The sequence below is a fragment of the Henckelia pumila genome, chromosome 2 (genome assembly GCF_033568475.1).
Source record: "Henckelia pumila isolate YLH828 chromosome 2, ASM3356847v2, whole genome shotgun sequence".
In the NCBI taxonomy this organism is placed as follows: domain Eukaryota; kingdom Viridiplantae; phylum Streptophyta; class Magnoliopsida; order Lamiales; family Gesneriaceae; genus Henckelia; species Henckelia pumila.
In genome coordinates, this window is record NC_133121.1 from 21,347,689 (window position 1) to 21,374,654 (window position 26,966).

A 26,966-nucleotide genomic window follows, 5' to 3' on the forward strand; every position below is an offset into this window, starting at 1 on the left:
TGCATCTGAAATATATATATATATGTATAAACATCAACTTAAAATGATTTGTAGATGCTTCTCAAGAAATTCGAAAAAAAAATCTTGATCTACTATAGTCTACTTAACTTTTGAGAATAAATAAATAATACATCTTAATACATGTGCAGATGATTATATTAATTAATCTAAGTTAAACTTGGAACAACGAAACTTAATATTATACATGTTTATGAAATCCATAATAGTGTGAAATGCTGGAAAACATTATAGCTCTGACTAAGAAAGACATTATGTAAAAAAAAATATTTTTTATTTTTTATTTCAACTATATGTTCATGATGAGATATTTCAAAAATTCGAAATAAATAGAAAAAAAAGAACAGATTTGGACGAGATATTTTAACTCTAAAATCGTAACAGAAAAGAAAAGATCTATCCATTAGAATAGAAAATATATTTCTGATTTCTTTTTTCACGTAGATCTGTTATATTTTGTCTCGAAAATTCAAAAGAAAAAAAAAAGAACAGATGTATCCACTATGACGGAATCCCGTGTTTAATCATGGTCAGTTGTATGTTGCTTTGTCCAGGGTTACCAATCATAAGGGTCTCAAAATCTTGATCTGTGATAGCAAAACAAAACAGAAAAATTCAACAACAAACGTTGTTTTTAAGGAAGTTTTCCACAATTTATAAGATAATTTGTTTGTTTTTCATTTTTATGATATATAATTCATTTAGCTAATTTGAATTTCAAGTATTTGTTCAAATGTTTATTCATATAATTTTTAATAATTAATTGTATAAAATAACATCACTTACAACGCACACGACATATGTTTTATTTAAAGATTGCCTTTTATAATTTTAATTTTTTTTTTCACGTTATTCTTATTAGTCATTGTAAAACTAAAGTTGTTTACATTTTAATTTCATAGTCAAAATTTTCACACCATCCACCAATTTAATCATGCTACACTCGAGATATAATCCGTGCATCGCACGGGTGGAATACTAGTTTTGATATAATGGGAGAGAATGGAGGGTGTTTTAGGAGTTTTTAAAATTTATTTCCACTTATAGCGTTCATATAGATCATTTATCTTTATTGAAATTAAGGACTAAAAATCATCTCAATTTCAGATATTAACGGTCTTTGAGTTTAAGAAAAAATTTATTTTTATAAGTAAATATTGTATTGATTGTGATTAATAGTATTAACCCATATTAATCATCCAAAGTAGAAGCAACCTAAATATTTTACTCAAATACCATAGTTGGTATTATTGTCCAAGAAATAAATGAAATATTTAATTGTGTGGGAAAAAGGTAATTTAAATGTCTCAATTTCGAGTTTGACCTCTTATTTTGCATCGTGTGAATTTGCATGATCACTCGAGAATATTGAATGTTGTTCGAGTAAAATGATTGTGCATACTAGTAAAGTGGTCGAATTATGTTATTTTAGTTGGTTTTCGGATAATATTTGAATTACACGATTACCATCAATTATAATTTTCTGTAAAATGACAAAACACTTGATCAAAGTAAATGCATTATGTCGCAACAAAACAAATTTCGTTGTGTGCAGCCGCCACTGTGCACATGAGACTTCCCAAGATGAAATAATTAAATGACATTGATTTATTTCTTTAAAAATGATGCACCACCAACATGAAAGATGATTAAATTAATTTATTGTTGTGTTGCAATAACAGGCTGTGTACAGGTGGGAGCCGCACCACCAACATACAATTAAACAAATTTGGAGTCAAATGTGTGATGATACGTACCGCAGCACACTTTGTCGTTGGAGGCAGCGTTGCAGCGCACCTCGTACTATAGATCAGACGATCTGGGCTATTTATATTGCCCATTGGGAGACGGAAGAGTGGCAGAAGCTGTCAAGGGCATACGGGAATAACAGAAGGAGCGAGCCTGTTGGTCCAGGGACTGGTCCAGCGAAGCACATTGCCGGCTCACGACCCTATGCGGTTGACACTACGAGCCTAGTAAGCAAAATTTCGTGTACATATGACTTTCATATTAACTCTTCGTTAATTGTAATTATATGTACACGTGCATGAAATGTAGTGTCAGGAGCTGAATAGAGATCCGAACAGTTACGAGCTGCATCTAAAGACGCACAGGCGGCAGAACGGGACCTTTGTTGATGGCAAGTCCCAACAAATCAGTGTACTTTGTAATTCAATTGAGTTTTGTTATTTTACTAATTTGAACAACTTTGTTGGGATCGGTTCAGAGGGTAGGGGGGGGGGGGGGTTGAATACACTCTGAAACTTTTCTTCTTTCTTTTCAAAATGATCAAGTGAAGTTTAGTTCACTTAATCTGTTTTCTCAACTTCTAAAACGGTTTGAACAACTTAAATAGTGCGGAAATAGTTCAGAGGTTTTAGTGATGCAAAGTTTAGAACACAATGTATGAGCAATATGTAAGATAAATAGCAGTAAAGACTAAGGCACGATTTTTGGAAGTTCGAAGGCTTAATCCTTCTACGTCTCCCCTTCTTCCACTTAGGAAGAAATTCACTAGAAGACTTTGGTTATTACAACGTCTTGCAATACACCCACTTCAGACTTAGGACTTATCCAATGCCTAATCCGAAACTCCTAGATTTACACAGATAAGATTCTCAGTTCTTATCAGACTGGTGGAAGCTTTCAGAGTAGCTTCAAGTCTCTTCAATAATGAGTATAGTTCGGTTGAGCTTCTCAAACTGCAGAGCGGTCGAGAGGCTTGGAAACCCTAGGATGATCCTTGAAGATCAGATATGTAAACTGTAGGCGAGGGTTTATTTGAGCAGCAAGTGAATGATCTTGTAAGTGTGCTCAAGTATTGCTTCAGTATATCAGATGAGGACTTCTGATAGTATTCAAGTGATTGAGTTGATTGAGATTTTTCGTGTTGCTTGTCTTCTTGTCACTTCTTGAGCAATCTTTCCTTTATATAGGTCAATCATCAACGTCTTTATTTTGAACGTTCTGATGCTGCATTGAATGCACATTTAATGCTTCATAAATGCATTGATGATTCTGCATGAAGATCGTACACTTCTTTAAATGCAGACAACTTCCAGGGTCCAAAACTAGTATAAACGGTCGAATGCTTTATCTGTAGCCATTCTGCGTTTTTGCCATTTTAGTGCAACCTGTTGTCTTGATGCAAGAGTCAACAGATCTTCTGATACGCCGGTTCTACTTTTGATAAAGATTTTGCAATGAACGTCTTGTCACAAGTACTTGTCTTGAGATATCTTGATAAGCAGTTGGCACTCTACCGGTAGATAGATTTATCCTCTGCTGGTTTGAATAACCAGTTGATAGGCTTGTGACTGCAACCGGTCGAGAGACAAAGGCGGTTGAGAAGCTTCCGGTAGATAACTTGAAGGGTTTAGACGGTTGCGGTAGGAGTTGTAGTAGATTCCTGAAATACAAAAGATTGGTAGCACATTCCTATACAATGAGTTGTTGTTTGTTATCACCAAAATGTCGGATTCAACAATTTCCCCCTTTTTGGTGATGACAAAACTTAAGTGCTCCAAGAACAATATGAAAGCATTAAAATGAACTTCATTGAGAGAATGAATTTCATTAATTACAATAAGCATTCTTATTACACCTACTGAAGAAAAACAAAATGAGATACAGCTGCGATAAGTAAAGAAGAGACAAGTTGTTCATCTTTTGAACCAACTGGCTCCTCCTGACCTATCGCCTTCTCTTCTTCTTCTGTCGGCTTCTTCCTCACGTCTTCTTGCCTCTGCTGCTCTTCGTTGCTCTTTTTCCCCCTTTTTGGCATCACCTTGGTTGAGTCGAAGGATGATCTCGGTGAGTTGAGTGCCAAGGCAGGCTTGCATAGTATCAATTTTTGCATCTAGTTGAGCAAGTAGAGTAGCTTGCATAGTGTCCATCCAATCATTCAACTGCCTATGAAGGCGGTTTTCGGATCTGACAACTTGTTCGGAGATGGTAGAGAGCGTTTTGATTTGAGTGCGATGATGGGCAGTGATCTCTTTGGACAGATGAGCAAGGTCTCGAGACACGGTCTCAAAATGCCGAATCATCGTCTGGCGTGAATTGTCAACCGATAAGGATGAGTTTGTGATGTCTTGTGAGAAGGATCGAACTGTTTGCATAAGCTCATGAAGCCTATTTATCAAAGTGTGATCCAGAGCTGCGGCCATGGCTTCAATTAATGAGTCATCAGTCTGAAGCATTTGACTCTATGGGTCATTCCTTGGTGAAACCGGGCCAGACTCAAGATGATGTGGTGCTGGTGATCTGGCTGGAGAGCTAGCTGATGGACCTTCCAATAGTGGTACAGTTGGAGATGTAGGAGTCTCGACTGCAGCCAAGATGGTTGGTGGAGTAGCAGGATCAGCACTCGGTTCATCCATTAGGAGATCTTCCACGAACTTTTCAGTAGATGGAGACGGTTGAAGTGCTGGGTCAGCTTCAGTCACTGGCTGTTCTGGAGGTGCAAGTGATACAATAGTGCTTGGTATCTCTGTTGGGGGCACTACTGCTTCACTGCTGCAAGGAGCCTCTGTCACAGAGGTGACAGGAATCTCTTTTTCAATCACTTCGAAAGAATCTTGTGGACGACTGGGAGAGGTGTGAACGGTCGTCGCTGGAGATGAGTGAGCAGTCACAGCTTCTTCCGGTTGAATTACTGCTTGGACTGCGGTTGAGGCGGGGTCGACCGATGAAGATGCGCCCACAATCGATCATAGAGCGGATGACTGAAACAGGTCAGCAGTGATGAGACCGGTCAGAATCCCATCTGAAAGAGTAAGAGCAGAGACGTCTTCTTCACCCTGATCTTGGGTAAGAAAAGTCTTCATCATCACCTGTGCTTCCAGTCCATAAGCCTGTAAACAAGCTGCTGAAGCTGTCGTTTTTACGTTGTTAAGAGCTTGGAGGTGCTGAAGTAGTTGAGTGATTTGACGTAGACTATTCTGTAGTCCAGTCAAAATCACAAAGTCATCGGCGGCGGTAGGACTCTTGGATTTGAAGTTCTTGACACGCTCATTAATCAACAGAGATAACAGGCTTCCTCGAAACTTCAAGTCGATGAGCTGTCTTCTTCCCAGAGCCTCCACGATGTCTTCAGTGTCAGCAAAAAGAAGCATCTTTTTCTCAATAACATTCAGAGCTTTCCACTTAGGAAATATTTGAGCAAGCGTCAGGTGAGTACGGGAATGATGCCATCTGTCAAAGCGCTGTAGGTGACGCTTGACAGTGCGGAGAACATGAGAGATGATCAAGTTGAGCTCCACAGTAGCTGCTGGTTGAGCCTTAGGTGAGTAGATCATCACACCTTTCCCTTTGTCCTTAGGATCAGCGAGAGTGACCTTTGGAGTTGATGAGGCACCTTCCCTGATTATCACACCCTTGGTAGGACGTGGAGCAGTAGTAGCAGCAGTGGTAGTAGTCTCAACCGTTGGCAGAATTGGTGTTGGAACGGTAGGAGCAAGTCCAGAAAGGGACTTTAACTTCTTGTGCTGCCTCTTCTTCTCGCCTGCAGGCATGGATTACACGGCTGCTTTGGAGACAGAAGGAGATGACTTGCTGAAGGCTTGAATCAGTGGAACGTTCTCACGTGATTCGTCTTCAGAGTCAGACTCTATGATAAGTTGACGCTTGGCAGATTTCTTGGTATGGGCTGGTTTGGCCGCTACCGGAACTGTTGAAAACGGTTGAGTGACAGCAACAACACTTGCGGTTGAAGGCAGAGTGTCGACCGCAACCTCTTTCTTGTTCAAAAATTTGAAGATTGTAGACTTGTTGAGCCATTTGGTGGGATGCAGAGGCTCAGTCTTGGAGAAGTCTACTCCAAGGACGCTCAAGATGTGGCAAATTTGCAGAGCAAATCCCTCGGATTGCCCTTTTCCCCTGATCATTTCACATAAGGTAGTGAACAATATGTCTGACCAGTTGATGTTGATTTTGGAGGCGATACAAGCCATGTATTGGAATTTCTCCATCGTCACCTTGTCGTATGATCTAGCCTTGGCAAGAAGATTTTTGGCCACGATGTTGGTCAATAGCCTGAATGGAGCTTTAAGAGATGTCTTCTGAGCCGGCAGTTTGATCGGAGTATCAGTGATTGAGAACTCCTTCAACCAGTATGAGCAGTTACCATCGGGAAGATCCGCGCATTTTGTCAAACCCCTGGAGGGCAGATCAAATGTGCTGGCGAAGAACTTTTGATTGAAGGAGTAGGACTCTGTCCGGATCAAACATTTGACAGTCCCATGCTCGATTTGAGCGGTTGCAAAGAACTCCTTCAATACAGGCAGATCGCAGATGGCGCTGCTTCCCAGAAACTTCTTTAGTCCAGAGGCTTCAAGCATGGTGAAGACCTCAGTGATTTCTGCATTGTTTGCCTCAATAACGGAATCAAAGTTGATTGCAAGGCAAGTCTTCTGGATCGACATGATAGCTGTAGATAAGAACTCGAGCAGAGAGTAAGCAAAAGCTTGATAGTAATACGATAGAACTTTTAATGCAATATGAAAGCTTTAGCAACGGTGAAAGGTTGATATACGAGTGTAAAGAAGTATATATAGGAACCTATGGGCCATAGGGTGACGTCATGAAAAGTATTTTTGAAATTCAAAAAGTTTTGAAGAGTATAATCACCGCGCCCAATTAATGTCATTTGGTTCAAAGCACAAAGCTGCTAGTACGGAGCCTGTCAGAGACTAGCTAAAGGCGGATGATATGCCAACATTTATGGCAATGTAACAGCTAAGCTATTAACGTCATACTGGCAATCATTCCCCCTAAAAACATGCATACTAACTTAGATCTACTAAGCCAAGAATATTTCGAAAATATGAAAACTTAGCGTCCGGTAAAGGCTTGGTGAATATGTCTGCTGCTTGCTGATCGGTAGAGATATATTCCAGCCTGATTTCCTTCTTTAAGACATGATCTTGGATAAAGTGATGCCTGACATCAATGTGCTTTGTCCTAGAGTGCATCACTGGATTGTGAGTGATGGCTATGGCACTTGTATTGTCACAGTAGATTGGATCTTCACTCGACCGGATTCCATAATCATTAAGCTGCTGTTGAATCCAGAGTATTTGAGCACAACAGCTGCCAGCAGCAAGGTATTCTGCTTCGGCGGTCGAGGTAGCAATTGATGTCTGCTTCTTACTTGACCACGAAATTAGTCTATCTCCAAGGAATTGACATGTGCCACTTGTACTTTTGCGATCAATTCTACAACCTGCATAATCTGCATCTGAATAGCCAATAAGATTAAGATTTGAATCTTTGGGATACCAAAGACCCACATTAGTAGTTCCTTTAATATATTTAATTATTCGTTTGGCGGCAATGAAATGAGATTGCTTAGGTGCTACTTGAAATCTAGCACATAAACAAACTGAATACATGATATCCGGTCGACTGGCAGTCAAATAAAGCAATGAGCCAATAAGGCATTGATACATTGTTACCTCGACCGGGATTCCCCCTTCATCTTTATCAAGCTTGATTGATGTACTCATGGGGGTAGATATAGTTGAGCACTGTTCCATTCCAAACTTCTTTACCAATTCCTTGGCATACTTGGATTGATTGATAAATATTCCAGTTTCAAGTTGCTTTACTTGCAATCCAAGAAAGAAGTTTAGCTCGCCCATCATGCTCATTTCAAATTTCTCCTGCATCATCTTAGAGAACTTTGAGCACAACTTGGGGTTAGTTGACCCAAATATAATGTCATCAACATAAATTTGTACTAGTAACACATGATTACCTTTTACAAATTTAAACAAGGTCTTATCGACCGTTCCAATTTGGAAATCATGTTCCAGTAAAAATTTTAGTAATGTATCATACCATGCACGCGGTGCTTGTTTTAATCCATAGAGGGCTTTGTCAAGTTTATAGATATATTGAGGATGAGTAGGATTGACAAAACCTGGTGGTTGTTCAACGTACACCTCTTCTTGAAGTAGACCATTGAGGAATGCAGACTTGACATCCATTTGATAAACTTTAAAGTCCTTGAAAGCTGCATAGGCAAGAAAGATGCGGATTGCTTCTAGTCTTGCAACTGGCGCGAAGGATTCCTCAAAGTCTATGCCTTCTTCTTGTCTGAATCTTTGGGCAACAAGTCGAGCTTTGTTACGCACAACAGTGCCATGTTCATCGAGCTTGTTACGAAACACCCATCTAGTTCCAATCACATTTTGATTTTCCGGTCGAGGAACTAGATGTCAAACATTGTTGCGGGTGAATTGATTCAACTCTTCTTGCATAGCTTCAATCCAGCTGGCATCTGATAGAGCTTCATCTATCTTCTTGGGCTCTACCTGAGATATGAAAGCTGCATGCAAGAATTCATTAATCATTTGACCACGTGTTTTTCGAGGAGCAGAAGGGTCACCTATGACCAACCCAGGTGGATGATCTTTGTTCCACCTAAAATAATTCCCTAAAGGGTTGTCATAAATTGGTTGATGAACGTCCTCGTTTACTGGATCATTATTGGCAGGAGGATCGTTATCAACTGATGGATCCTCTTCTGGCCTTGTTTGATCACACACGGTAGAGGGAACTGGATCATCCTTCTTTGGAGGATATGGATCACTGTCACTCTCTTCCTGTAGATTTGTGTTTTCCAGTCTATGACTCAGATCATTTATGCTCCCTTGAGTTTGTTCTGTACAAAGAGTAGATTCATAAAAAACAACATGAATGGTTTCCTCGACCGTTAGTGATCTTTGATTGAACACTCGATAAGCTCTGCTAACGGCTGAGTAACCAATAAACGTTCCTTCGTCTGCTTTGGCATCGAAGGCTGTCAAATGATTTTTGCCATTGTTGTGGATAAAGCATTTGCACCCAAAAATTTTGAAGTAAGAAATATCAGGTTTTGTGCCATTCCAGATCTCATATGGAGTTTTGTTAAATCGTTTATTAATCATAGATCTGTTTTGAGTATAACAAGCTGTGTTAACTGCTTCTGCCCAAAGCCTTTGAGAAACATTTGAATCAGCAATCATAGTTCTGGCTGCTTCTTTTAAAGTACGGTTCCTTCTTTCAGCCACCCCATTTTGCTGTGGGGATCTAGCAGCTGACAGCTCATGCTTGATTCCCTTATCATCTAGATAAGTCATAAGAGTGGTGTTTAAAAACTCAGTCCCTCTATCACTTCTGATTCTATCTATCACAGTAGATTGTTCATTTTGCAAGCGTTTAAAAAGCTTAATCAGGTGAGGTGCAGTTTGATCTTTTGAAGAGAGAAAGATGATCCAGGTAAATCGAGAAAAGTCATCTAAAACAACAAGAGCATATCTCATTCCCCCTATGCTTCTTACTGGTATAGGACCAAATAGGTCCATGTGAAGTAAATCTAAACATTTGGAAGAAGACATACACCCTTTATTTTTAAAGGTTGCTCTCACCTGCTTTTCTAGTTGACAAGCAGGACAAACTTTGTCTTTTATAAAATCTCCTTCAGGCAGACCAGAAACCAAATCATGCTTCCTCAAGTTAGAAATGGACTTAAAATTTAGATGATTTAACCGCTTATGCCACAACCAATGTTTATCATGATGAGCAGTAAGACAAGTAGGTGAAGAAATATGTGAGCAAGACCAGTTTACCTTGTAGGTGTTTAGGTCTCTTACACCGGTCATAAGAGTCTCACCTTTGTCATTTTTGATGATGCAAGTGTGTTTGTGAAACTCGACCGAATGATCATTGCCACATAGTTGACTAATACTTATCAAATTATAGCACAGTTTGTCAACAAGCAACACATCTTTAATAATGATGTTACCATGGATAATCTTACCCTTACCCACGGTTTTACCTTTGGAGTTGTCTCCAAAGCTGATCTTTGGTCCTTTGCACAACACCACTTCTGTTAGAAGTTCTGGATTCCCTGTCATGTGCCGTGAGCAACCACTATCTAAGTACCAGGTAGTGTCCTTGATAGAAGTGGTCTTCTCGCCCGTTTGGACTTTTAGTACCTGAAAAAAGTAAAGAACTTTTGGTACCCATATCTAGTAGGGTCCAGGTCGGATTAGCCCTTTCGGGACCCACACCTGAAACACCCTTACAGGTTTGCCCGTGTGTGTGTCCAGAAATCTGTGCGGTCGATAAGCAGTAAATGTGTGTGCTTGTGAGGTTGCTATGTGCTGCTTGCCTTTTTGATCTTTATCAGTTAGCCTGTACCTCTTTTGAACTGGACTGCAATTAAAGTACTGGTAAGGCTTCTCCTTTGACCATCTTCTCTTAGAGTAGTTAGACTCATTCCATGGCCTTTTGAAATTAGATTGGTTTCCCTTTCTTCTTTCATTAGGTTTTGGTTTGACCCAAGTTCCTCTTTGATTGGAGATCTGGGGATCCACATATCCCAGCCCTCTATGCTTAGAGCTTCGTTCGTTAGATACTTTCTGATTTTTTTCAAAGCTGCACTCATCATGTTCATATATCGTGCTGGACCTGACAAATCTTATTTTGTTAAGATTGCCTTTGTCCAGGCTTGACTGAATACAAGATTCCATAGACTGTTCATTTGTTCCAAACCCTAGACCGGTTTTGTCATGTGCCGGTCTTTGGATTTCCTGAATCTTGTCAATGGTTACAGAAGATTTATTCCAAGCCTTAATTATTTCAAGTAGTTTTTTGTTCTCAGTCAAGGTTGCTTGGAACACTCTTTTCAAGGTGTCATTCTCAGTAGCCAGCAGACTTAGCTTGACCTTAAGACCATCAAGCTCTTTTCGCTGCATGCAGCTTGATTCGCTTGACTTATCTTTTAGGTCAGCTCTTTCTGCCTTTACCTCCTCGAATTCCTTGGATAATGCTTTGTATTCATTAGCCATTTCGTGTAAAGCAGTAACTAGATAACTGTGAGTAAATTCAGATGAACCAAAGTCAAATACCTCCTCAGCTTCTTCTTCGATGTCAGCCATGAGGTATTCCACCTTTTCATCTTCGCTGTCATCTGAAGAGCTTCCGGTATCGGGGTTGTCAGAGTCAGATTCAGCCCACTTACTTTTGCTTTCGTCTGCTACTAGAACCCTTTGGTCTCTACCTTTTCTAAACGTCCTCTTGTCCTCCTTGCCCCTTCTTCTTTCGAAGACTTGCTTCTGATCATTGCTCTTAGGCTTGGTGCAATCTGCAATGAAATGGCCTGGCTTGCCACAGTTAAAACAAGTGGGACCATCGTCTGCATGGTCCGATTTATGATAATTTTTAAATTTAGAATTGTTTTTACGCATAAATCTACCAAATTTCTTGACAAAGAGTGTCATGACTTCGTTGCTGATTTGCTCAGCTGATCTCTTTGGAGCTTCCTCGACCGGTGGACGCATCACCGTTGAGGTTAAGGCCTTGGTTGGTTGAGAGTTAGATGGTTCATCTTCTGTCCTCATGTTGAGCTCGAACTCGTAGGCTTTGAGATCTGCAAAGAGATCATGCAGTTCAACCTTGCTTAAGTCTTTTGACTCCCTCATGGCCACTGTCTTGATTTCCCATTCTTTGGGCAAAGCTCTCATAACCTTCACAGCAATTTCACGGTTAGTATAAGTTTTTCCTAAAGCAATAAGGTCACAAATGATACTACTAAACCGTTCATCAAATTCAGCCATGGTTTCCCCTGGCTTCATTTTGGCATTGTCATATTTTTGAATGGCCATGATGAGCTTGTTTTCCTTGGTCTGGTCATTTCCTTCACACAGCTGAGTGAGCTTCTCCCAAATCTCCTTTGTTGTGGAGCATGACTTGATTTTGCTGAACATGTTCTTGTCCAGTATTTTGTATAGGATGTCCCGGGCCACATTGTCAAGATTGGCCTTCTTTTTGTCCTCAGTAGTCCACTCAGCTCTTGGTTTCTCAATCATTTGTCCTGCACCATCGGTTAGAGCTGGGTTGACCTTCATGATTTTGATGGGACCGTCTGTTATGACATATAGCATGTCATCGTCCTGTGCTGCAAGATGTGCCTGCATGCGAATTTTCCAGTCATCATAATCTTCTTTAGAAAACATAGGAATTTTGTTGAAAGAAGTCATGATTTTAAAACTTTAGATCAGCAGTTGAGAAAGGAACCCGCTCTGATACCACTTGTTGGGATCGGTTCAGAGGGTAGAGGGGGGGGGGGGGTGAATACACTCTGAAACTTTTCTTCTTTCTTTTCAAAATGATCAAGTGAAGTTTAGTTTACTTAATCTGTTTTCTCAACTTCTAAAACGGTTTGAACAACTTAAATAGTGCGGAAATAGTTCAGAGGTTTTAGTGATGCAAAGTTTAGAACACAATGTATGAGCAATATGTAAGATAAATAGCAGTAAAGACTAAGGCACGATTTTTGGAAGTTCGAAGGCTTAATCCTTCTACGTCTCCCCTTCTTCCACTTAGGAAGAAATTCACTAGAAGACTTTGGTTATTACAACGTCTTGCAATACACCCACTTCAGACTTAGGACTTATCCAATGCCTAATCCGAAACTCCTAGATTTACACAGATAAGATTCTCAGTTCTTATCAGACTGGTGGAAGCTTTCAGAGTAGCTTCAAGTCTCTTCAATAATGAGTATAGTTCGGTTGAGCTTCTCAAACTGCAGAGCGATCGAGAGGCTTGGAAACCCTAGGATGATCCTTGAAGATCAGATATGTAAACTGTAGGCAAGGGTTTATTTGAGCAGCAAGTGAATGATCTTGTAAGTGTGCTCAAGTATTGCTTCAGTATATCAGATGAGGACTTCTGATAGTATTCAAGTGATTGAGTTGATTGAGATTTTTCGTGTTGCTTGTCTTCTTGTCACTTCTTGAGCAATCTTCCCTTTATATAGGTCAATCATCAACGTCTTTATTTTGAACGTTCTGATGCTGCATTGAATGCACATTTAATGCTTCATAAATGCATTGATGATTCTGCATGAAGATCGTATACTTCTTTAAATGCAGACAACTTCCAGGGTCCAAAACTGGTATAAACGGTCGAATGCTTTATCTGTAGCCATTCTGCGTTTTTGCCATTTTAGTGCAACCTGTTGTCTCGATGCAAGAGTCAACAGATCTTCTGATACGCCGGTTCTGCTTTTGATAAAGATTTTGCAATGAACGTCTTGTCACAAGTACTTGTCTTGAGATATCTTGATAAGCAGTTGGCACTCTACCGGTAGATAGATTTATCCTCTGCTGGTTTGAATAACCAGTTGATAGGCTTGTGACTGCAACCGGTCGAGAGACAAAGGCGATTGACAAGCTTCCGGTAGATAACTTGAAGGGTTTAGACGGTTGCGGTAGGAGTTGTAGTAGATTCCTGAAATACAAAAGATTGGTAGCACATTCCTATACAATGAGTTGTTGTTTGTTATCACCAAAATGTCGGATTCAACAAACTTAATACTATTTATTCATGTATCTATGTCAATTGAGTTTAGTTAATTTAATAAATTGAACAATTGAATACTATTTATACATGTATCTTTATCGTTTGTGAAAACAGGAGGAGGTCGAGCGTCGAATCACCGAGAGCTTTCCATTGAGGCATACCGGAGAAGAGCAGCACTGCCCGACGACTAACGAGGTGAATGCAATTTATTTTGACGTCGTCGGTGGCGTTAGTCATTAACGGGTATATGGTATTGGGTCTACCGCCCAGACCATATTCTCGGATGAGATGACACCTCGTCCTCGCGGGTGTATTCAGATGAAGTCGACGATGGCGTCACAGAACGAGGCGATACAGGTTGCTAGATCTGATGCACGGACTGCGAGGGAGGAGACCCAGGTTGCAGAAGAGGAGACCCAGGCAGCGAGACTGGAGACGTAGCAGCTTCGAGCAGAGCACGAGCAGACTCAGGCACGACTGAGTAAGATGAAGAAGATGATGGCTACTATGAACTATCTGCTCTGCGATCAACAGGAAGAAGAAACAATTCACAGAAGGCACTCGTGCTGCTACGTCTTTCGTTCCATCTTACTCGCTGCGTATTCAGGAGCCCACTCAGCCCGACCACGAGGACGATGATGACGACGACGAGACCCAGCCGGCTTCGGATTGGTCACAGTTCCTTCAGTAGACTAGTGCATGTAATGAAATTTGGATATTTTGTATGTATTTTGGTTTAATATATGCATTTAATTTGGACAATTTGTGTGAATTTTATGATTTTATTAATATTTCAAAATTATTTTTAATTATTAATAATAAGATATATAAGCAAATTTTTTTAATATAATAATTATATTTTTCCACGATTTTTCCTAAACCGTGAAAAATTATTGGATATATATATTGTATAAATGGTGGAAATATTTTGTCACGGTTTTTAGGAAGCGTGGCAATATATAGTAACGGTTTCAAAAAATCGTGGCAATGTTTGCCACGGTTTAATGAAAATCGTGGGAATAGTTTGTCACGATATGGAAAACCGTGGCAATATATTGCCGCGGTTTAAGTAACACTGACAATGTATTGCAATGATATTTCTTAAACCGTGGAAATAATTTGTAAGGATATATTTTAAACTATGACAAACATTTACCACGATGCCTTTTCGGACGGTTTCTTTAAACCGTGGCAAATGTCGTTTTTTTTTTGTATTGATTTGCTTCAAATCAACACAAAATGCATTTGGTGTATAAAGTAAAATATTTCCGTCAGAATTATTTTTGCATTTAAAACTCCTTTAATAATCTATATATGAACAAGGAGCTAAATCTATATCAAAATCAAACCAAATCCCGAGCTTATCTCAAAGGAATCCTACCTATACAGGCAGTGCCTTGACATAGATCTAACGGTGGACATTTACCAATAAATGTGAGGTTAATTATTTTTAGGAACCCCGCATGTATTGATAAATGAAGACCCTTAGATCTATCATGAGGGTAATGCTGTAAAGATAGGTTGATATGAAACCCATAGGAGGTTGCAATTAAATCTGTGACAGATTGACCTGTGAGGTTTAAATTATTTCATGGGATATTCTTTCTCATATCAGCACACCACGCAAAACTAAATATGCAATTATATTTAGATCAAGATAAAATAAATCTTCCCAAAATATCGCAATCATATATTCCATATATTAAAAACAATAACTTCTAGGGGTTAGTCTATGCTACACCGGGAGTGCTTTTTCCCCTATTTTAATATCATTAGATCATGTGGGACCCATATATTTTTATGAAAATTGACATATGTCTTGATAATCCAATGGTTGATATTTGATCACATCATGAGGGGAGAAGTATTCCAGGTGTAGTATAGAATAATCCAACTTCTAGCATGATAGCATCTCAACCACATCTTCAGCAAATTACAAAAAATATTCAAACAAATATATTTTTCAATTATTATCATATCTTAAAAATCTACAATAAATTATTTTAAAATTTTTTGAAAAAAAATAACAAATCGAGCAAAAAAAAAAAAAAATCATAGAAAAAGAATGAAATTTTTAAGTGGAAAAGAAGTATGGGGAATATTTGGATAAAATTTTCTTAATAGTATTTCAGTGATTGCGAAGATTCATATGACTTGAAATAATACGTGTTTGGATTACGCTAAATTTTAAAAGGGTTGACCCCGAAGGGGACCCAATCCCACATGAGTCAGAGGTCCATTGGCTCATGCGGGGGTTAAATCGAGGGATGTGCACGAGTAGGCAGAGACCTGAGGGAGGAAACAACATGGTCCAACCCCCAGAGCATATCCCCAAATATTTCAATGAGGAATATGCTCCACACGAGGATCGAACCTGCAACGCTGGGGAATTTCTTTCCACGTCACCTCAGGCCTTACCAACTCGCCTATACCCCTGTGGGCGGATTACGCTAAATTTAGGTGATAACAAAAGAATTTTAACTAATTGCTTGAATCTCGGCGATTATTTAAAAAAGCTACATATAATTAACATAATTTAAAATTATTAATTTATCATTTTGTCTAAGAAGATTATTATCCATTATAAGACTTGCATAATTGAGATTATATATTTAGGCACCGTTCTGTTCGTGGTATTACTAATATATGTATAACTCATCTCATCTCATCCCACGTTCTTCTCATCATATTATTTATCTATATATTAACTATTTATTTTACATCAATTAAATCATTAATTATTTATCTCACATCAATCAAATCATTGAATTCAAATTACTATATTACCCCTTATAAATAATATAATTTTTATTTTATTTATTGTTAAAAGGACAAAATAGTCATTTAACATTTTTATATAAAATTTAATCAATCAAATCAAATAAACCATAATCTATCAATCAAATCCAATACAATTTTAACTATCATTTCTTATTTATTTTTTATTACATTATACTACTTATCTATAAATTATTTATATCATACCTCAAACCAAACGGTGCATTAAGTTCTAAATAAAAAAGTGAGATATTTATCCGAATCAACCCAATCGAGATATAGACTAAAAAGTTAAACTTTTGACATTAAAAGTTGTAACTTCTCATGGTCCAGTCGAATAAAAAACCATTCTCAGAAAAATATATCAAGAAATTATCTCACATGAGTTTTTGTGTAAAATAGATGCACAATATACGAACAAAGATTAAAAATTAAGATAATTAATAGATGATATCACATATAAGTACAACCATTGCTTTGACATATATCTAACGGTCCTCATTTACCAATAAATGTGAGGTCAATTATTTTTTGGTGAACCCCCCATGTTTTGATAAATGATGACTCTTAGATTTATCATAAGGTAATGTCTAGGTTGAAATGAACACACTTTATAAAGGAAATCGTATAAATTAAGAATATTTGTTTCCATCTATAAAATAAATTACCATCAAGAGAATCTCCCATCCATTTTTAAATAAAGAAGCTTAAATAAAAATTCAAAGATGAATATGAAATTTGGGTGAAAAATGAAAGCTGAAATTAAGTAAAAATCAGCTTGATTTTCGCCCAAACTGTTTATTTATAATAAAACTTTAAAGTTTGAATTCGATATCTATTAAATTAATTAATTAATTAACTCGATTTCATTTATTTCCACTCGTAAATAAACAGAGTGGAAGCGGACTCCACGCCCCACAATTCAAATTCATTTAAATAACATCCCAAAATTCCAAGCTCCCGCCTAGTGTACACTCCCCACTCCCTTCAAATTTTTTTGAAAACCCTACCCTTCATATACCCCACCCTTCCTCTCCAAAGCTCCACACTTTTCCCCCGATTTTTCTCTCCTCCAGCTCCACTCCAATGGCGAAGAAGAGGAAGTCTGCTTCCGCCACCAGGGATCCGGAGGCTGCGTCGACGGAGAGAAAATCCAAAAGGCTGGCTAGTTCCGTCGCAAAGAAGGTGACTGGATCGGATTTGATGTCGGATGAGGCGGTGGAAGTCGTTGAGAACGGTGGATGTGAGAATAATTTGAAGCCTTCTGTTGCTGCTTCGAGAAAGAAGGTTGACGTTTCGGCTGACAAAGACGATGCGGAAGATGAATTTGTCTCCCGTTTTTTGGGAGAACCGGTTTCTGGCGAGGAAGCGCGGCGGCGTTGGCCCAAACGCTACCAGAAAGGTCAAGAGGTAACCGAAATGAATTTGATTTTACCATATTCATCTGTTTTGTTCTGTCGCAAGATACCTAAGTTTGTTTTTGGGTTTGATGTTTGCATTCTCCCCAGTTTTTGGAGGAGAAAAATTGGCTAGAGTTTCCTCTCAAGATATCAGCCCTAACTCATTATGATTGTCTGCAATGTTGGTATTATATTTGCATTATCTGAGCTATTTATAGACTATACTCACCTATTTTCTATAGAGATTTTGACCTCCTACCCCCTTTTCCTCGTGTACTTAAGAAAAATAACTGAAAAATATGGGATAATGGCGTTGTATTTAGTTTCCTCAGTTTGCTTCGATCAATGTTTAAATTTGTTCTTCCTAGTCAAATATTAACATCCGATTTTAAATGTGATTTCGGCCAGCTAATTATTGTGCAAAAACTTGTATATTCCTTTTGTAACCAAGAAATATGTTGCCATCATTCACCTTTTTAATTCATTCAATCAGACTTTAATTTTCTAATTGTTGATTTCATAATCATCCAAAATTTCAGCATTCGAATAGTGTGATTTTCAGGTCTAGTGTGAATCTCATTTTTATTTGCATTTTATTACATTGTTCAAATTTACCAGATCCTGTAGTCAAACTGATGCCATTCTTGAAGCAGCTCTAATTATTAAGTTTAATAGTAGACTGGTAAATGTTGCACTACTCCATCAAATATGAATAATGAAACTTCTCCCTTTTAAACCTCACACATGGTTTCGTCCATAGCTGTAATAGGCGAGTGCCTCTCGTCTTAAGGTGACATTGTTGTGCATGGGTATACACCAATGCTGGACCTGAGTTTTTTTAGGCATGCTGTGAGCATATAAAAATTGGTGCTCCTAAAGCTTAACATTCATATATTTTTTTATGGATAAATATGATAGTATAAATAACATGACTTCTACAAATAAAATTAAAATTAAAAATAGATAAAAATATGTCATAAACAAATACTAATAAATCCAAGATCATCCAAACAAAATGTGAAATTTATGTTTTGAACCAGTACATATTCACTTGATTATTGATGGTCTCTTAGGTTTGAAAGCGAAAATATTGATTAATTTTGCATAATAAGTGTTGTCAAACACTTCTTTTCCTGATTGATGCATAACCATGTCATTTATGACTATCTAAATTGCATGTTTAATGTAATCATTTTGAATCTTAGTATGTTTTGAATTTTCAAGAATCATGAGGCCAATGGACAATCATATCTATACAAATGCCTTAGGCATCAAATTTAGGTATTTGTAAGTTCCTTGAGGCTTAATTGACTCCCAGAAGTTTTGTTGGCCTTCGAATCATTATCTTACTTGTATCAAGATGGTTTTTTTTTTTTAATTTTGTTATACATTTTATTTTTGAATTTTCATTCCCAAATTTTTGTTACATAATTTGTATTTCTTCTCTTCACTTCTTCTCTACATAATTGGTTGAGGATGTTTACATTTTGCAGGAAGTAACTCTAGCCAAATTTCACTTTTTGCAAGCAGAAGTAGATGGAAAAGTTTTTAATTTGGGAGATGACGCCTATGTGAAGGTGAAATTTTATTCAACTGTAATCAAGGACAATCCTATCTATAAACAATAATTTTCAGAATTGTTTTGCATTTTTTTGGTTGTTTTTTATTTATCGTTTGTGCTCTCCATTGGTAGTCATGGTGATGTTGACTCCTGCTCCTATTTGGTGATAGTTGACGTAACTTCGAAAGGCATATTCTTCTTGTATTGAGTAGATTTTATTAAATTAGAACTAGAAGAATATTATAAGGTGGCTCGATATAAGAACAAGAGTATATATAATCATCTTCATAATTAGGCTAAGATTTAACATTCACAACATGGAAAGTTCTTATTAACAAGTATTTGGAGTCTTAATCACAATGTACTATATGTGTGTTGGTACCCAACTGTAAAGATAAATACATTTAATCTAATAATGTTTCATTTTTCTATTGTTTTTGTAAGTGTAATTATTAAAATTCAAGTCTTGCTTCTGAAAGGTCATTTATTTGATGCTAGAACATTTTTAGTGTTCTCTCATGTTATTGTTTTTGTACTATGAGGGTACAATACCTAGTTTCCTTTGCAAATTATGACAAATTGTTCCAATCCATTACATTACTAAAGGATGAAATATGGTTCAGGCCGATGATGGGAAAGACAATTACATCAGTAAGATAATAGAGTTTTTTGAAGCTCGAGATGGCTCTCTAAAGTTTATGGCACAATGGTATTATAGGGCCTCGGACACGGTAATACAGTATCAGAAACTGGTGTTTTTTGGTATATATATTTTATATATTTTTTTGAATTGGTTTAATTTTTGGTTAGGCCATCAGAGAGTGTGGTCACCTTGTCGCAGACAAACAGATTTTCTTCTCTGAGATCAAGGATGAGAATCCTCTTGATTGCCTTGTTAAAAAACTCAAAATTGTATTTTTGCCACCAAAGGTAAGTCTTATCCAAGTAAAGTTGATTACAATTTTTACAATTGTGACAGGATCTAACACTTGTTCATTTGCAGGCAACATTAAATGAGGGCAAAAGTCTTAATCCATCATTTGATTATTATTACAACAAGATGTATTTGCTTCCATTTTGCTCTTTTGTCAACATACAATCAGGTATCCTATCGATTTCCAACCGCAAAGGTGTATTTAATTTATTATACAAATGCAAACTTAAAAAGTTCTCAACCGCATTGCATAAAAAAAATGTGGCAACAATTTGAAGGAAAAAAATGTGGCGACCCCATTGCATAATTGGAGAAGTTCATTCGTTTTTTTTTACTTTTTATTTATACATTGATATTTATATTCTATAACACCAAAAAATATATGCGCAATACTTTCTTCAATTTGTTAGTGTCCCACATTAGTGGATGTCGAACAACCAGTGTTCTAAATGACTCCACCTAGGCGGTAGAAAGGTCCTTGACCGCACCGCTTTTGCCTAAGGCGGTTATGGAGGCCGGGCAGCCGTGGCTGGTCCAGGATGAGTGAGACTGGCAGAGAGGTGGCTGAGGCAGATGATTAGGAAGTCCAAGAGCCCGTCATCAAAATTGAAAATTTAAAAACCCTAGCTTTCCAAACCATCATATCCATGTCCAACCGATTCACCCACAAGTCTCATTAGCCCCTTCCCGCTTCTCTGCCTCAAACCGTTGCCGCTAGAATATTTTCCCTCCACCGCTGCCCACTAGGTCAGATAATAGTATATTACTTTATTAGTATTAATATTACTTTTTTTAGCATTAATATAGTGGTGCATTTTTTTTTTTTTTTGACGTGGGAACCCGCAACCGCTATTTTCGGTGCGCACTAGGTAAACCCTCGAACTAACGCAATAGCCTGCAAACTACGTTGTCTAGGTAAACCATCTAGGTAAACCACACTAAGCAAACTGTGGTTGATTTAAAAATGGATGGTGTTAATTTTTGTAAACCCGAGATGAAATGATGGTTGGAATGGTTTCACAAGTTGATTTAAAAGTGGACGGTGTTAGTCTTTGTAAAGCCTTACTCCATTCTTTTGCTATTTTAAGTGAAAACTATTACTGCCATCGCATTTTAGTAGGTTGCACCTCAAATGTTTCATACATTATGTACAACATATAATTTGTCTCGACTCTTGATGCATGTATGGATTTGAATTTTTTATTCATTTCTGAGTGCATTCTTGCTCTACAGACTGTTCTACAAATAGCAATGAATCTAATTCTACAATCTCTAGTGATGCTGATGTGGAAGCCATTAGTTTTTCTGAGGTTGAAGAGCATAGTAGTGAGAGAACAGTGTTAGATCTGTATTCTGGATGTGGTGCCATGTCCACTGGGCTTTGCCTTGGCTCCAATATCGGTGGCGTTAGACTTGTTACAGTGAGTTTTTATGACATCTTGTAAATAAACTACACGTTTGAACTGTTCCCCCTATAATTAGAATGGTTCCACTTGTGTTCTATAAGTTTGTTCTTTATTAGTTGAAAAGCGTTTGAATTTTTGAACTTACAGAAATGGGCGGTGGATATTAATCAATATGCTTGTGAAAGTCTCAAACTCAATCATCCAGAAACTCAGGTTCATTTCCTTGAGAAACATATAGTTCGCCATTTGTTTTAATGCTTATTTTTGGGTGTTTTGGATAATCTAGGTTCGAAATGAATCTGCTGAAGATTTTCTGCACCTACTTAAGGAATGGGAGAAACTTTGTGCCTCGTTCTTATCCGTAGATAAAAATGGCTTAGCTAGTGAAATCGAAAATTTCGATGACATTGAAGACGATAAAAGTGACAACAACAATGTAGATGAAGAGGATGTTGATGGAAATCAATCTGAAATATATGAAGTTCAAGAGATATTATCTATTTGTTATGGTGATCCAAATAATGACAAAAATCGTGGTCTTTATTTCAAGGTAAATAATCCAAATTTCTTGGCATTCTTTTCTGGGCATGCAGCTTATTTAAAAAATGTAAGTAATTGTTTTCTGCGTAAGAAGTGACTGGGAAATTTTCTGATGCTGGATCATAGTTTTCGAACGAGCATGTGTAATTGCAGTGAATCACAAGCTGTTCAATAAAGCACGCCTCAAAGTGCACCAATTTTGGGAATTGCATCTCTGCCTTAGAGAAGAAGCAGCCTTTTCTTTTAATTTCTGGAAAAAGAGAAATTGCCTTTTCTAATTTTTTATTAAAATAAAAATAACAGATGAAACCCTAATGTGGCTTGATAGAGATGATTATGTAGATTTGGAAGGTGATGATGTTAAGAATTTCAGTGTGTGATATTTCATGCTTCACATTTTAAAAGAAATCTGATTTTATTTTTATTACTTCCAGAATATTTAGTTGTTCTTTATTTCTGTCAAGTGATTTCTTCATTTTGTGTTTAAAGCCTTGGGACCCTTAGTGCCTTGATGCACATTGCACGTTTTCAAGGGTTAATTAATCCTTTAAACTACAAAGTTGTTTCACAATTGGATACAGTTTTTTACACGTACGTGTTCTATTTCATGCCTAGCACCATTTTGTTTGTGGGTTAGGCAAAATATATGTGTGCCTGTAGAATGTTTCTTGATTATGAATTTTTCTCATTTAGGATAAGTATTTCCTTGCTGTGATTACATAATTTCTGCCCCTTATCTTTTCAATTCTATTTAGATACGCTGGAAAAATTATGGTGCTGAGGATGACACATGGGAACCTTTGGAGGGTTTAAGGTATACCTATAGCAATGTTATTGTTTAGTGATAATTTTGTTTAATTTTTTTTCCATGATCTCCTAATTTCTTGTATTTGTACTGAATGGTTTGTTACTAGTGCTTGCAAAGACAAACTAAGGAGATTTGTGTCCACAAGCTACAAGTCCAAAATGTTGCCTTTACCTGTGAGATCTTGTTGCTTTGATAAACTCTTTATTACTCCATCTGTTTCATATATATTGTCCTCTTTTCTTTTTCACACAGATTAAGAAAAAGGTATTGGAAAAGAAATTTTATATAGACTTCCTATTTATCCCGATTTAATGTATTAAAAAATGATTGTACAATTTTTAAGGTTTAGTCAATATGAGTATATCAGTAAAGAAATGTAAAAAAATATTACTAAATATAGTATATGACTATTTTGGGACAAACAAAAAAAACGTGGACAATATAATTGGGACGGAGGGAGTATTTGGTATCTGCTTTGTAATGATGAGTGTTTTTCTAATGTCTGCAGGGAACTGTCGATGTTGTGTGTGGCGGGCCACCATGCCAAGGCATAAGTGGCTTCAATAGGTTTAGAAATACAGACAAGCCCCTTGAAGACTCAAAAAACAGACAACTTCTTGTTTTCATGGATATTGTGGCGTATTTGAGGCCAAAGTTTGTGTTAATGGAGAACGTTGTTGATATTGTCAAGTTTTCCAGTGGTTTTCTCGGAAGATATGCACTGGGATCTCTTGTTGCAATGGATTATCAAGCTAGGATGGGACTGATGGTTGCTGGTTCTTATGGTTTGCCACAATTTCGCATGCGAGTTTTTTTGTGGGGTGCTCTTCATACTGAGGTGATACTACTCATATTTCTCTTGTATTTATTTATGTTTCCCGGTATCTACGTTTCTATTTTTCCTATATCCTGTGTGTATTTTGATTGTTGTTGAACTTTGGTTTTATATATTTTGAATTATTCCTGCCACTTTCTTTTCATAACAGAAATTGCCCCAGTATCCATTGCCAACACATAATGTTGTTGTTAGGGGTAACACTCCCACAGAGTTTGAGGTATGATTTTCTAGTTAGGGTATAAAATTTAGATTTATCGACATTATGTTTCATAATCAATATTATATAAACTTGCAGGCAAATGTGGTTGGTTATGAAGAAGGCAATCGAGTCCAACTGAAGAAAGAGCTTTTTCTTGGTGATGCTATATCAGATCTTCCACCTGTATGAGTTCAAGATTATCATTTAATCACCTTGTTTATATTCTTTTTCTTGTACTGTTTTAACTTTTTTTTCCATGTCTGTTTCAGGTTGACAACTATGAGGCACGTGATGAACAACCATATAACGCAGAACCTAAGACAGATTTTCAGAAATTAATAAGGTTGCGTCGGAATGGTAAATTCCAACACCCTTTTAGAGAATTGCAGAATTTACGAGTGAATATACATCTTGGCAGGTGGTAATTAGTATTGTTTATGGTATCTCAAACCATATGAATCATTCTGTTTTAATTTCACATATATAATAATAATAATAATAAATCCAATGACGTCTAAATTTACCTATAAATAATATAATTACCTACTAATGATCTAAGTTTGAGCATGTTACAAGACCATTCGGAAGTGAAATGCTTGCTGATAACACATCCCAGATCTATCTACCAAATGAGCGACCAAAGCAAGTAAAATAAATTAAATGATATGATTTAGTGTTTTTTGATTTAAGAGGACAAAATATGTAAGTAAATTTGAACATACATGTCTCTATAATGGATAGAATCAATAATTCTAGAATAAATACTGATAAATAGTACATGTCAGAATATAACATATGAAGTCAGTCTTATAAAACTTTGGAAGAAATTAGCCTGATCCAAAACTTGACTGCTCCCCACCCCACCTGATTTCTAGCTCTACCTTGTCGAGGTTTGCAATAATAACAAAAACCTCTGTTTTTGTTTATGTGTATAGTGTTTTTAAGATTGAGAACATTTATGTTCGACCTAAGACCTGCTCTTTATGATAGTACTATAGTAATTTAAAATAAATTTCATACTTTATGAATAAGTATCTAGCATTGTTGATTTCCAATCATTTTATATGTGATTGCTTACCTGATATATAAAACAGGTTAAAGTTTGCCTTATATAGGTAATGACAAATTCTAAATAATTCTACTCCTTACCATGCCACTTCAATAGGATGCAAATAAAATGTGGAAATAATTCTCTATCTCAGCCTTCGGTCAAGTGTTTTTTTTGTTTTTCCTGCATTGGTACTTATAGGTTTTTCATTAATTTATTTGCTTGTTTTGTTTGCCTTAAATCTATTGTATTTCAACTAGCTGGTTTTTTAAAATTTTGAAACTTTTTTATCTTGTCGTGGAAAATGAAAGTTTTTCACTCAATATTGATCGTTTATATTATAGAGATGCCTGGCTGCTTGAATTTCAAATCTGAAGTGACAGAACACAGTTTGTATGATCATCGCCCTCTTCAGTTAAATAAGGATGATTTTGATCGTGTTTGTCGGATTCCAAAGAAAAAGGTAACCCCAAACCCCGTTGCAAATAATTTTGCCTTGTAATCTTCCAAGACTTGCTATGTATTCTCCTAAATCTTCAACTTTTTTCAGGGTGCAAACTTCAGAAATCTGCCTGGTGTACGCGTTCGTGCTGATAAGAAAGTTGAATGGGATCCTGATGTAGAAAGAGTTCTCTTGTCTTCTGGGAAGCCTTTGGTATCTATTTGTATTATTTGTTTTATTATGTTGGTTTGTAAGCCAGTCGTTAGCACTTAGCAGTGGATTTTCAAGAATTTATTTGCTTTCGATGAATGCAGGTCCCAGATTATGCGATGACTTTTGTGGGAGGAACTTCACCGAAGTAAATTAACAATTATTGTTTTGCATTAAGTGTCTTTTCTGGAAAATTGTTTGCCTGATCTGTGAAATTATATTTTGATTGCTGCAGGCCCTTTGGGCGGTTGTGGTGGGATGAAATTGTGCCTACTGTAATTACAAGGGCAGAACCGCACAATCATGTAACAATTTGTTTTAACCAACAGCTTCCCGTTCATAGACTATTAGCTATGTGCAATATTGCAACATAAAAGTTTTCCCATTTTTCCAGGCCATATTACATCCGCTTCAAGATAGAGTCCTTACAGTCCGTGAGAATGCTAGGTTGCAAGGCTTTCCTGATTATTATAAACTCCTTGGTCCCGTGAAAGAAAGGTGACTTCGTTCTTATATTGCTAGTAGTTTTAAACCGTGCGAAAAAGCTAAGATGAATCATGAATGCATAGCGTGGAGAAAATTTGGCGAAAAAATGGTTAAAACTCTGGTGGATTAAGTTCTGCGTGGAAAAAAGGCAAAAAATGAGTGTTCTTCGATAAATTGTGTAAAAAAATTTGGTTGATTGCATAACATTTTTAAAACCTGTCCCAAACCATATCTTTCCTTTTCTCAATCCAAATTCCCATTGGCAAAAAACCTTAACTACACGTAATTTGTGTTTTTGATATTTTTTTTGTTTTTAACTTGAAAATTATTTCATTTATTCTTAAATTTGAATCTATTTGTGTTGATTTAGTAAATGGCTTTGTAGTTATTCGCTCCTTCAAAACTTTGGTTTTTTAATTAGGAATTTGTTGGCTTTTTACATTTGAAAAGATATTGATGTTTTTATACAGTTTTTTGTTTTAGAATGTCGATTAGTCTTTATACAGAAAATATTCTCGTGATGATCTGTTTGAAGTTTTAATATTGTGTTTGTCATATAATTAGATACATTCAAGTAGGGAATGCTGTTGCTGTGCCAGTAGCACGAGCGTTGGGATATTCTTTGTCTCTTGCAATGGAAGGATTGGCCGAAGAAAAACCTTTACTCAACCTTCCTGATGATTTTCCTCTGAATCGAGACGCACTTCCCCAAGTCTTATGAATTAATTACTTTAGTTTCGGTGTAAAAAACGTATTCTGCAATTATTGCATGCCTGATGTTTCTCAAGAGAATTTAGGCACCAATTAGTGACAGTCATTTCTTGAATATGATGTTGGATGTGAATTCCGTAACATTGAAATATAACCCGTGGGCTTTCACTTATTTTTAGATCTTGGTTGTTTAATTTGGATAGCTTATTTATTTCTATCATTTAAATTAAGGCT

General features: G+C 36.9%; 1 protein-coding gene across 1 annotated transcript; it reads left to right on the forward strand.

Annotated features, from left to right (window-relative positions):
• The first annotated feature begins 17,161 nt into the window (after window positions 1-17,161).
• LOC140879743 (DNA (cytosine-5)-methyltransferase CMT3-like) lies at window positions 17,162-26,923 on the forward strand. The gene is made up of 20 exons (XM_073283608.1): window positions 17,162-17,559; window positions 19,043-19,126; window positions 19,734-19,841; window positions 19,921-20,040; window positions 20,114-20,213; window positions 21,278-21,465; window positions 21,598-21,663; window positions 21,737-22,000; window positions 22,746-22,804; window positions 22,905-22,971; window positions 23,307-23,636; window positions 23,785-23,853; window positions 23,932-24,018; window positions 24,105-24,192; window positions 25,228-25,346; window positions 25,434-25,538; window positions 25,640-25,683; window positions 25,771-25,840; window positions 25,930-26,033; window positions 26,586-26,923. Exons 1-20 carry the CDS (start codon window positions 17,236-17,238, stop codon window positions 26,740-26,742), a joined length of 2,553 nt encoding a protein of 850 aa, XP_073139709.1. The 5' UTR covers window positions 17,162-17,235; the 3' UTR covers window positions 26,743-26,923.
• The last annotated feature ends 43 nt before the right edge of the window (window positions 26,924-26,966 follow it).

Excerpts from the sequence above, each read along its gene's own strand:
- LOC140879743 (XM_073283608.1), top strand. The coding sequence starts at position 17,236 with ATGGCGAAGAAGAGGAAGTCTGCTTCCGCCACCAGGGATCCGGAGGCT. Across the intron at positions 17,560-19,042 it reads GCTACCAGAAAGGTCAAGAG|GAAGTAACTCTAGCCAAATT; the intron begins GTAACCGAAATG and ends TACATTTTGCAG. Across the intron at positions 22,001-22,745 it reads ATCGTGGTCTTTATTTCAAG|ATACGCTGGAAAAATTATGG; the intron begins GTAAATAATCCA and ends AATTCTATTTAG.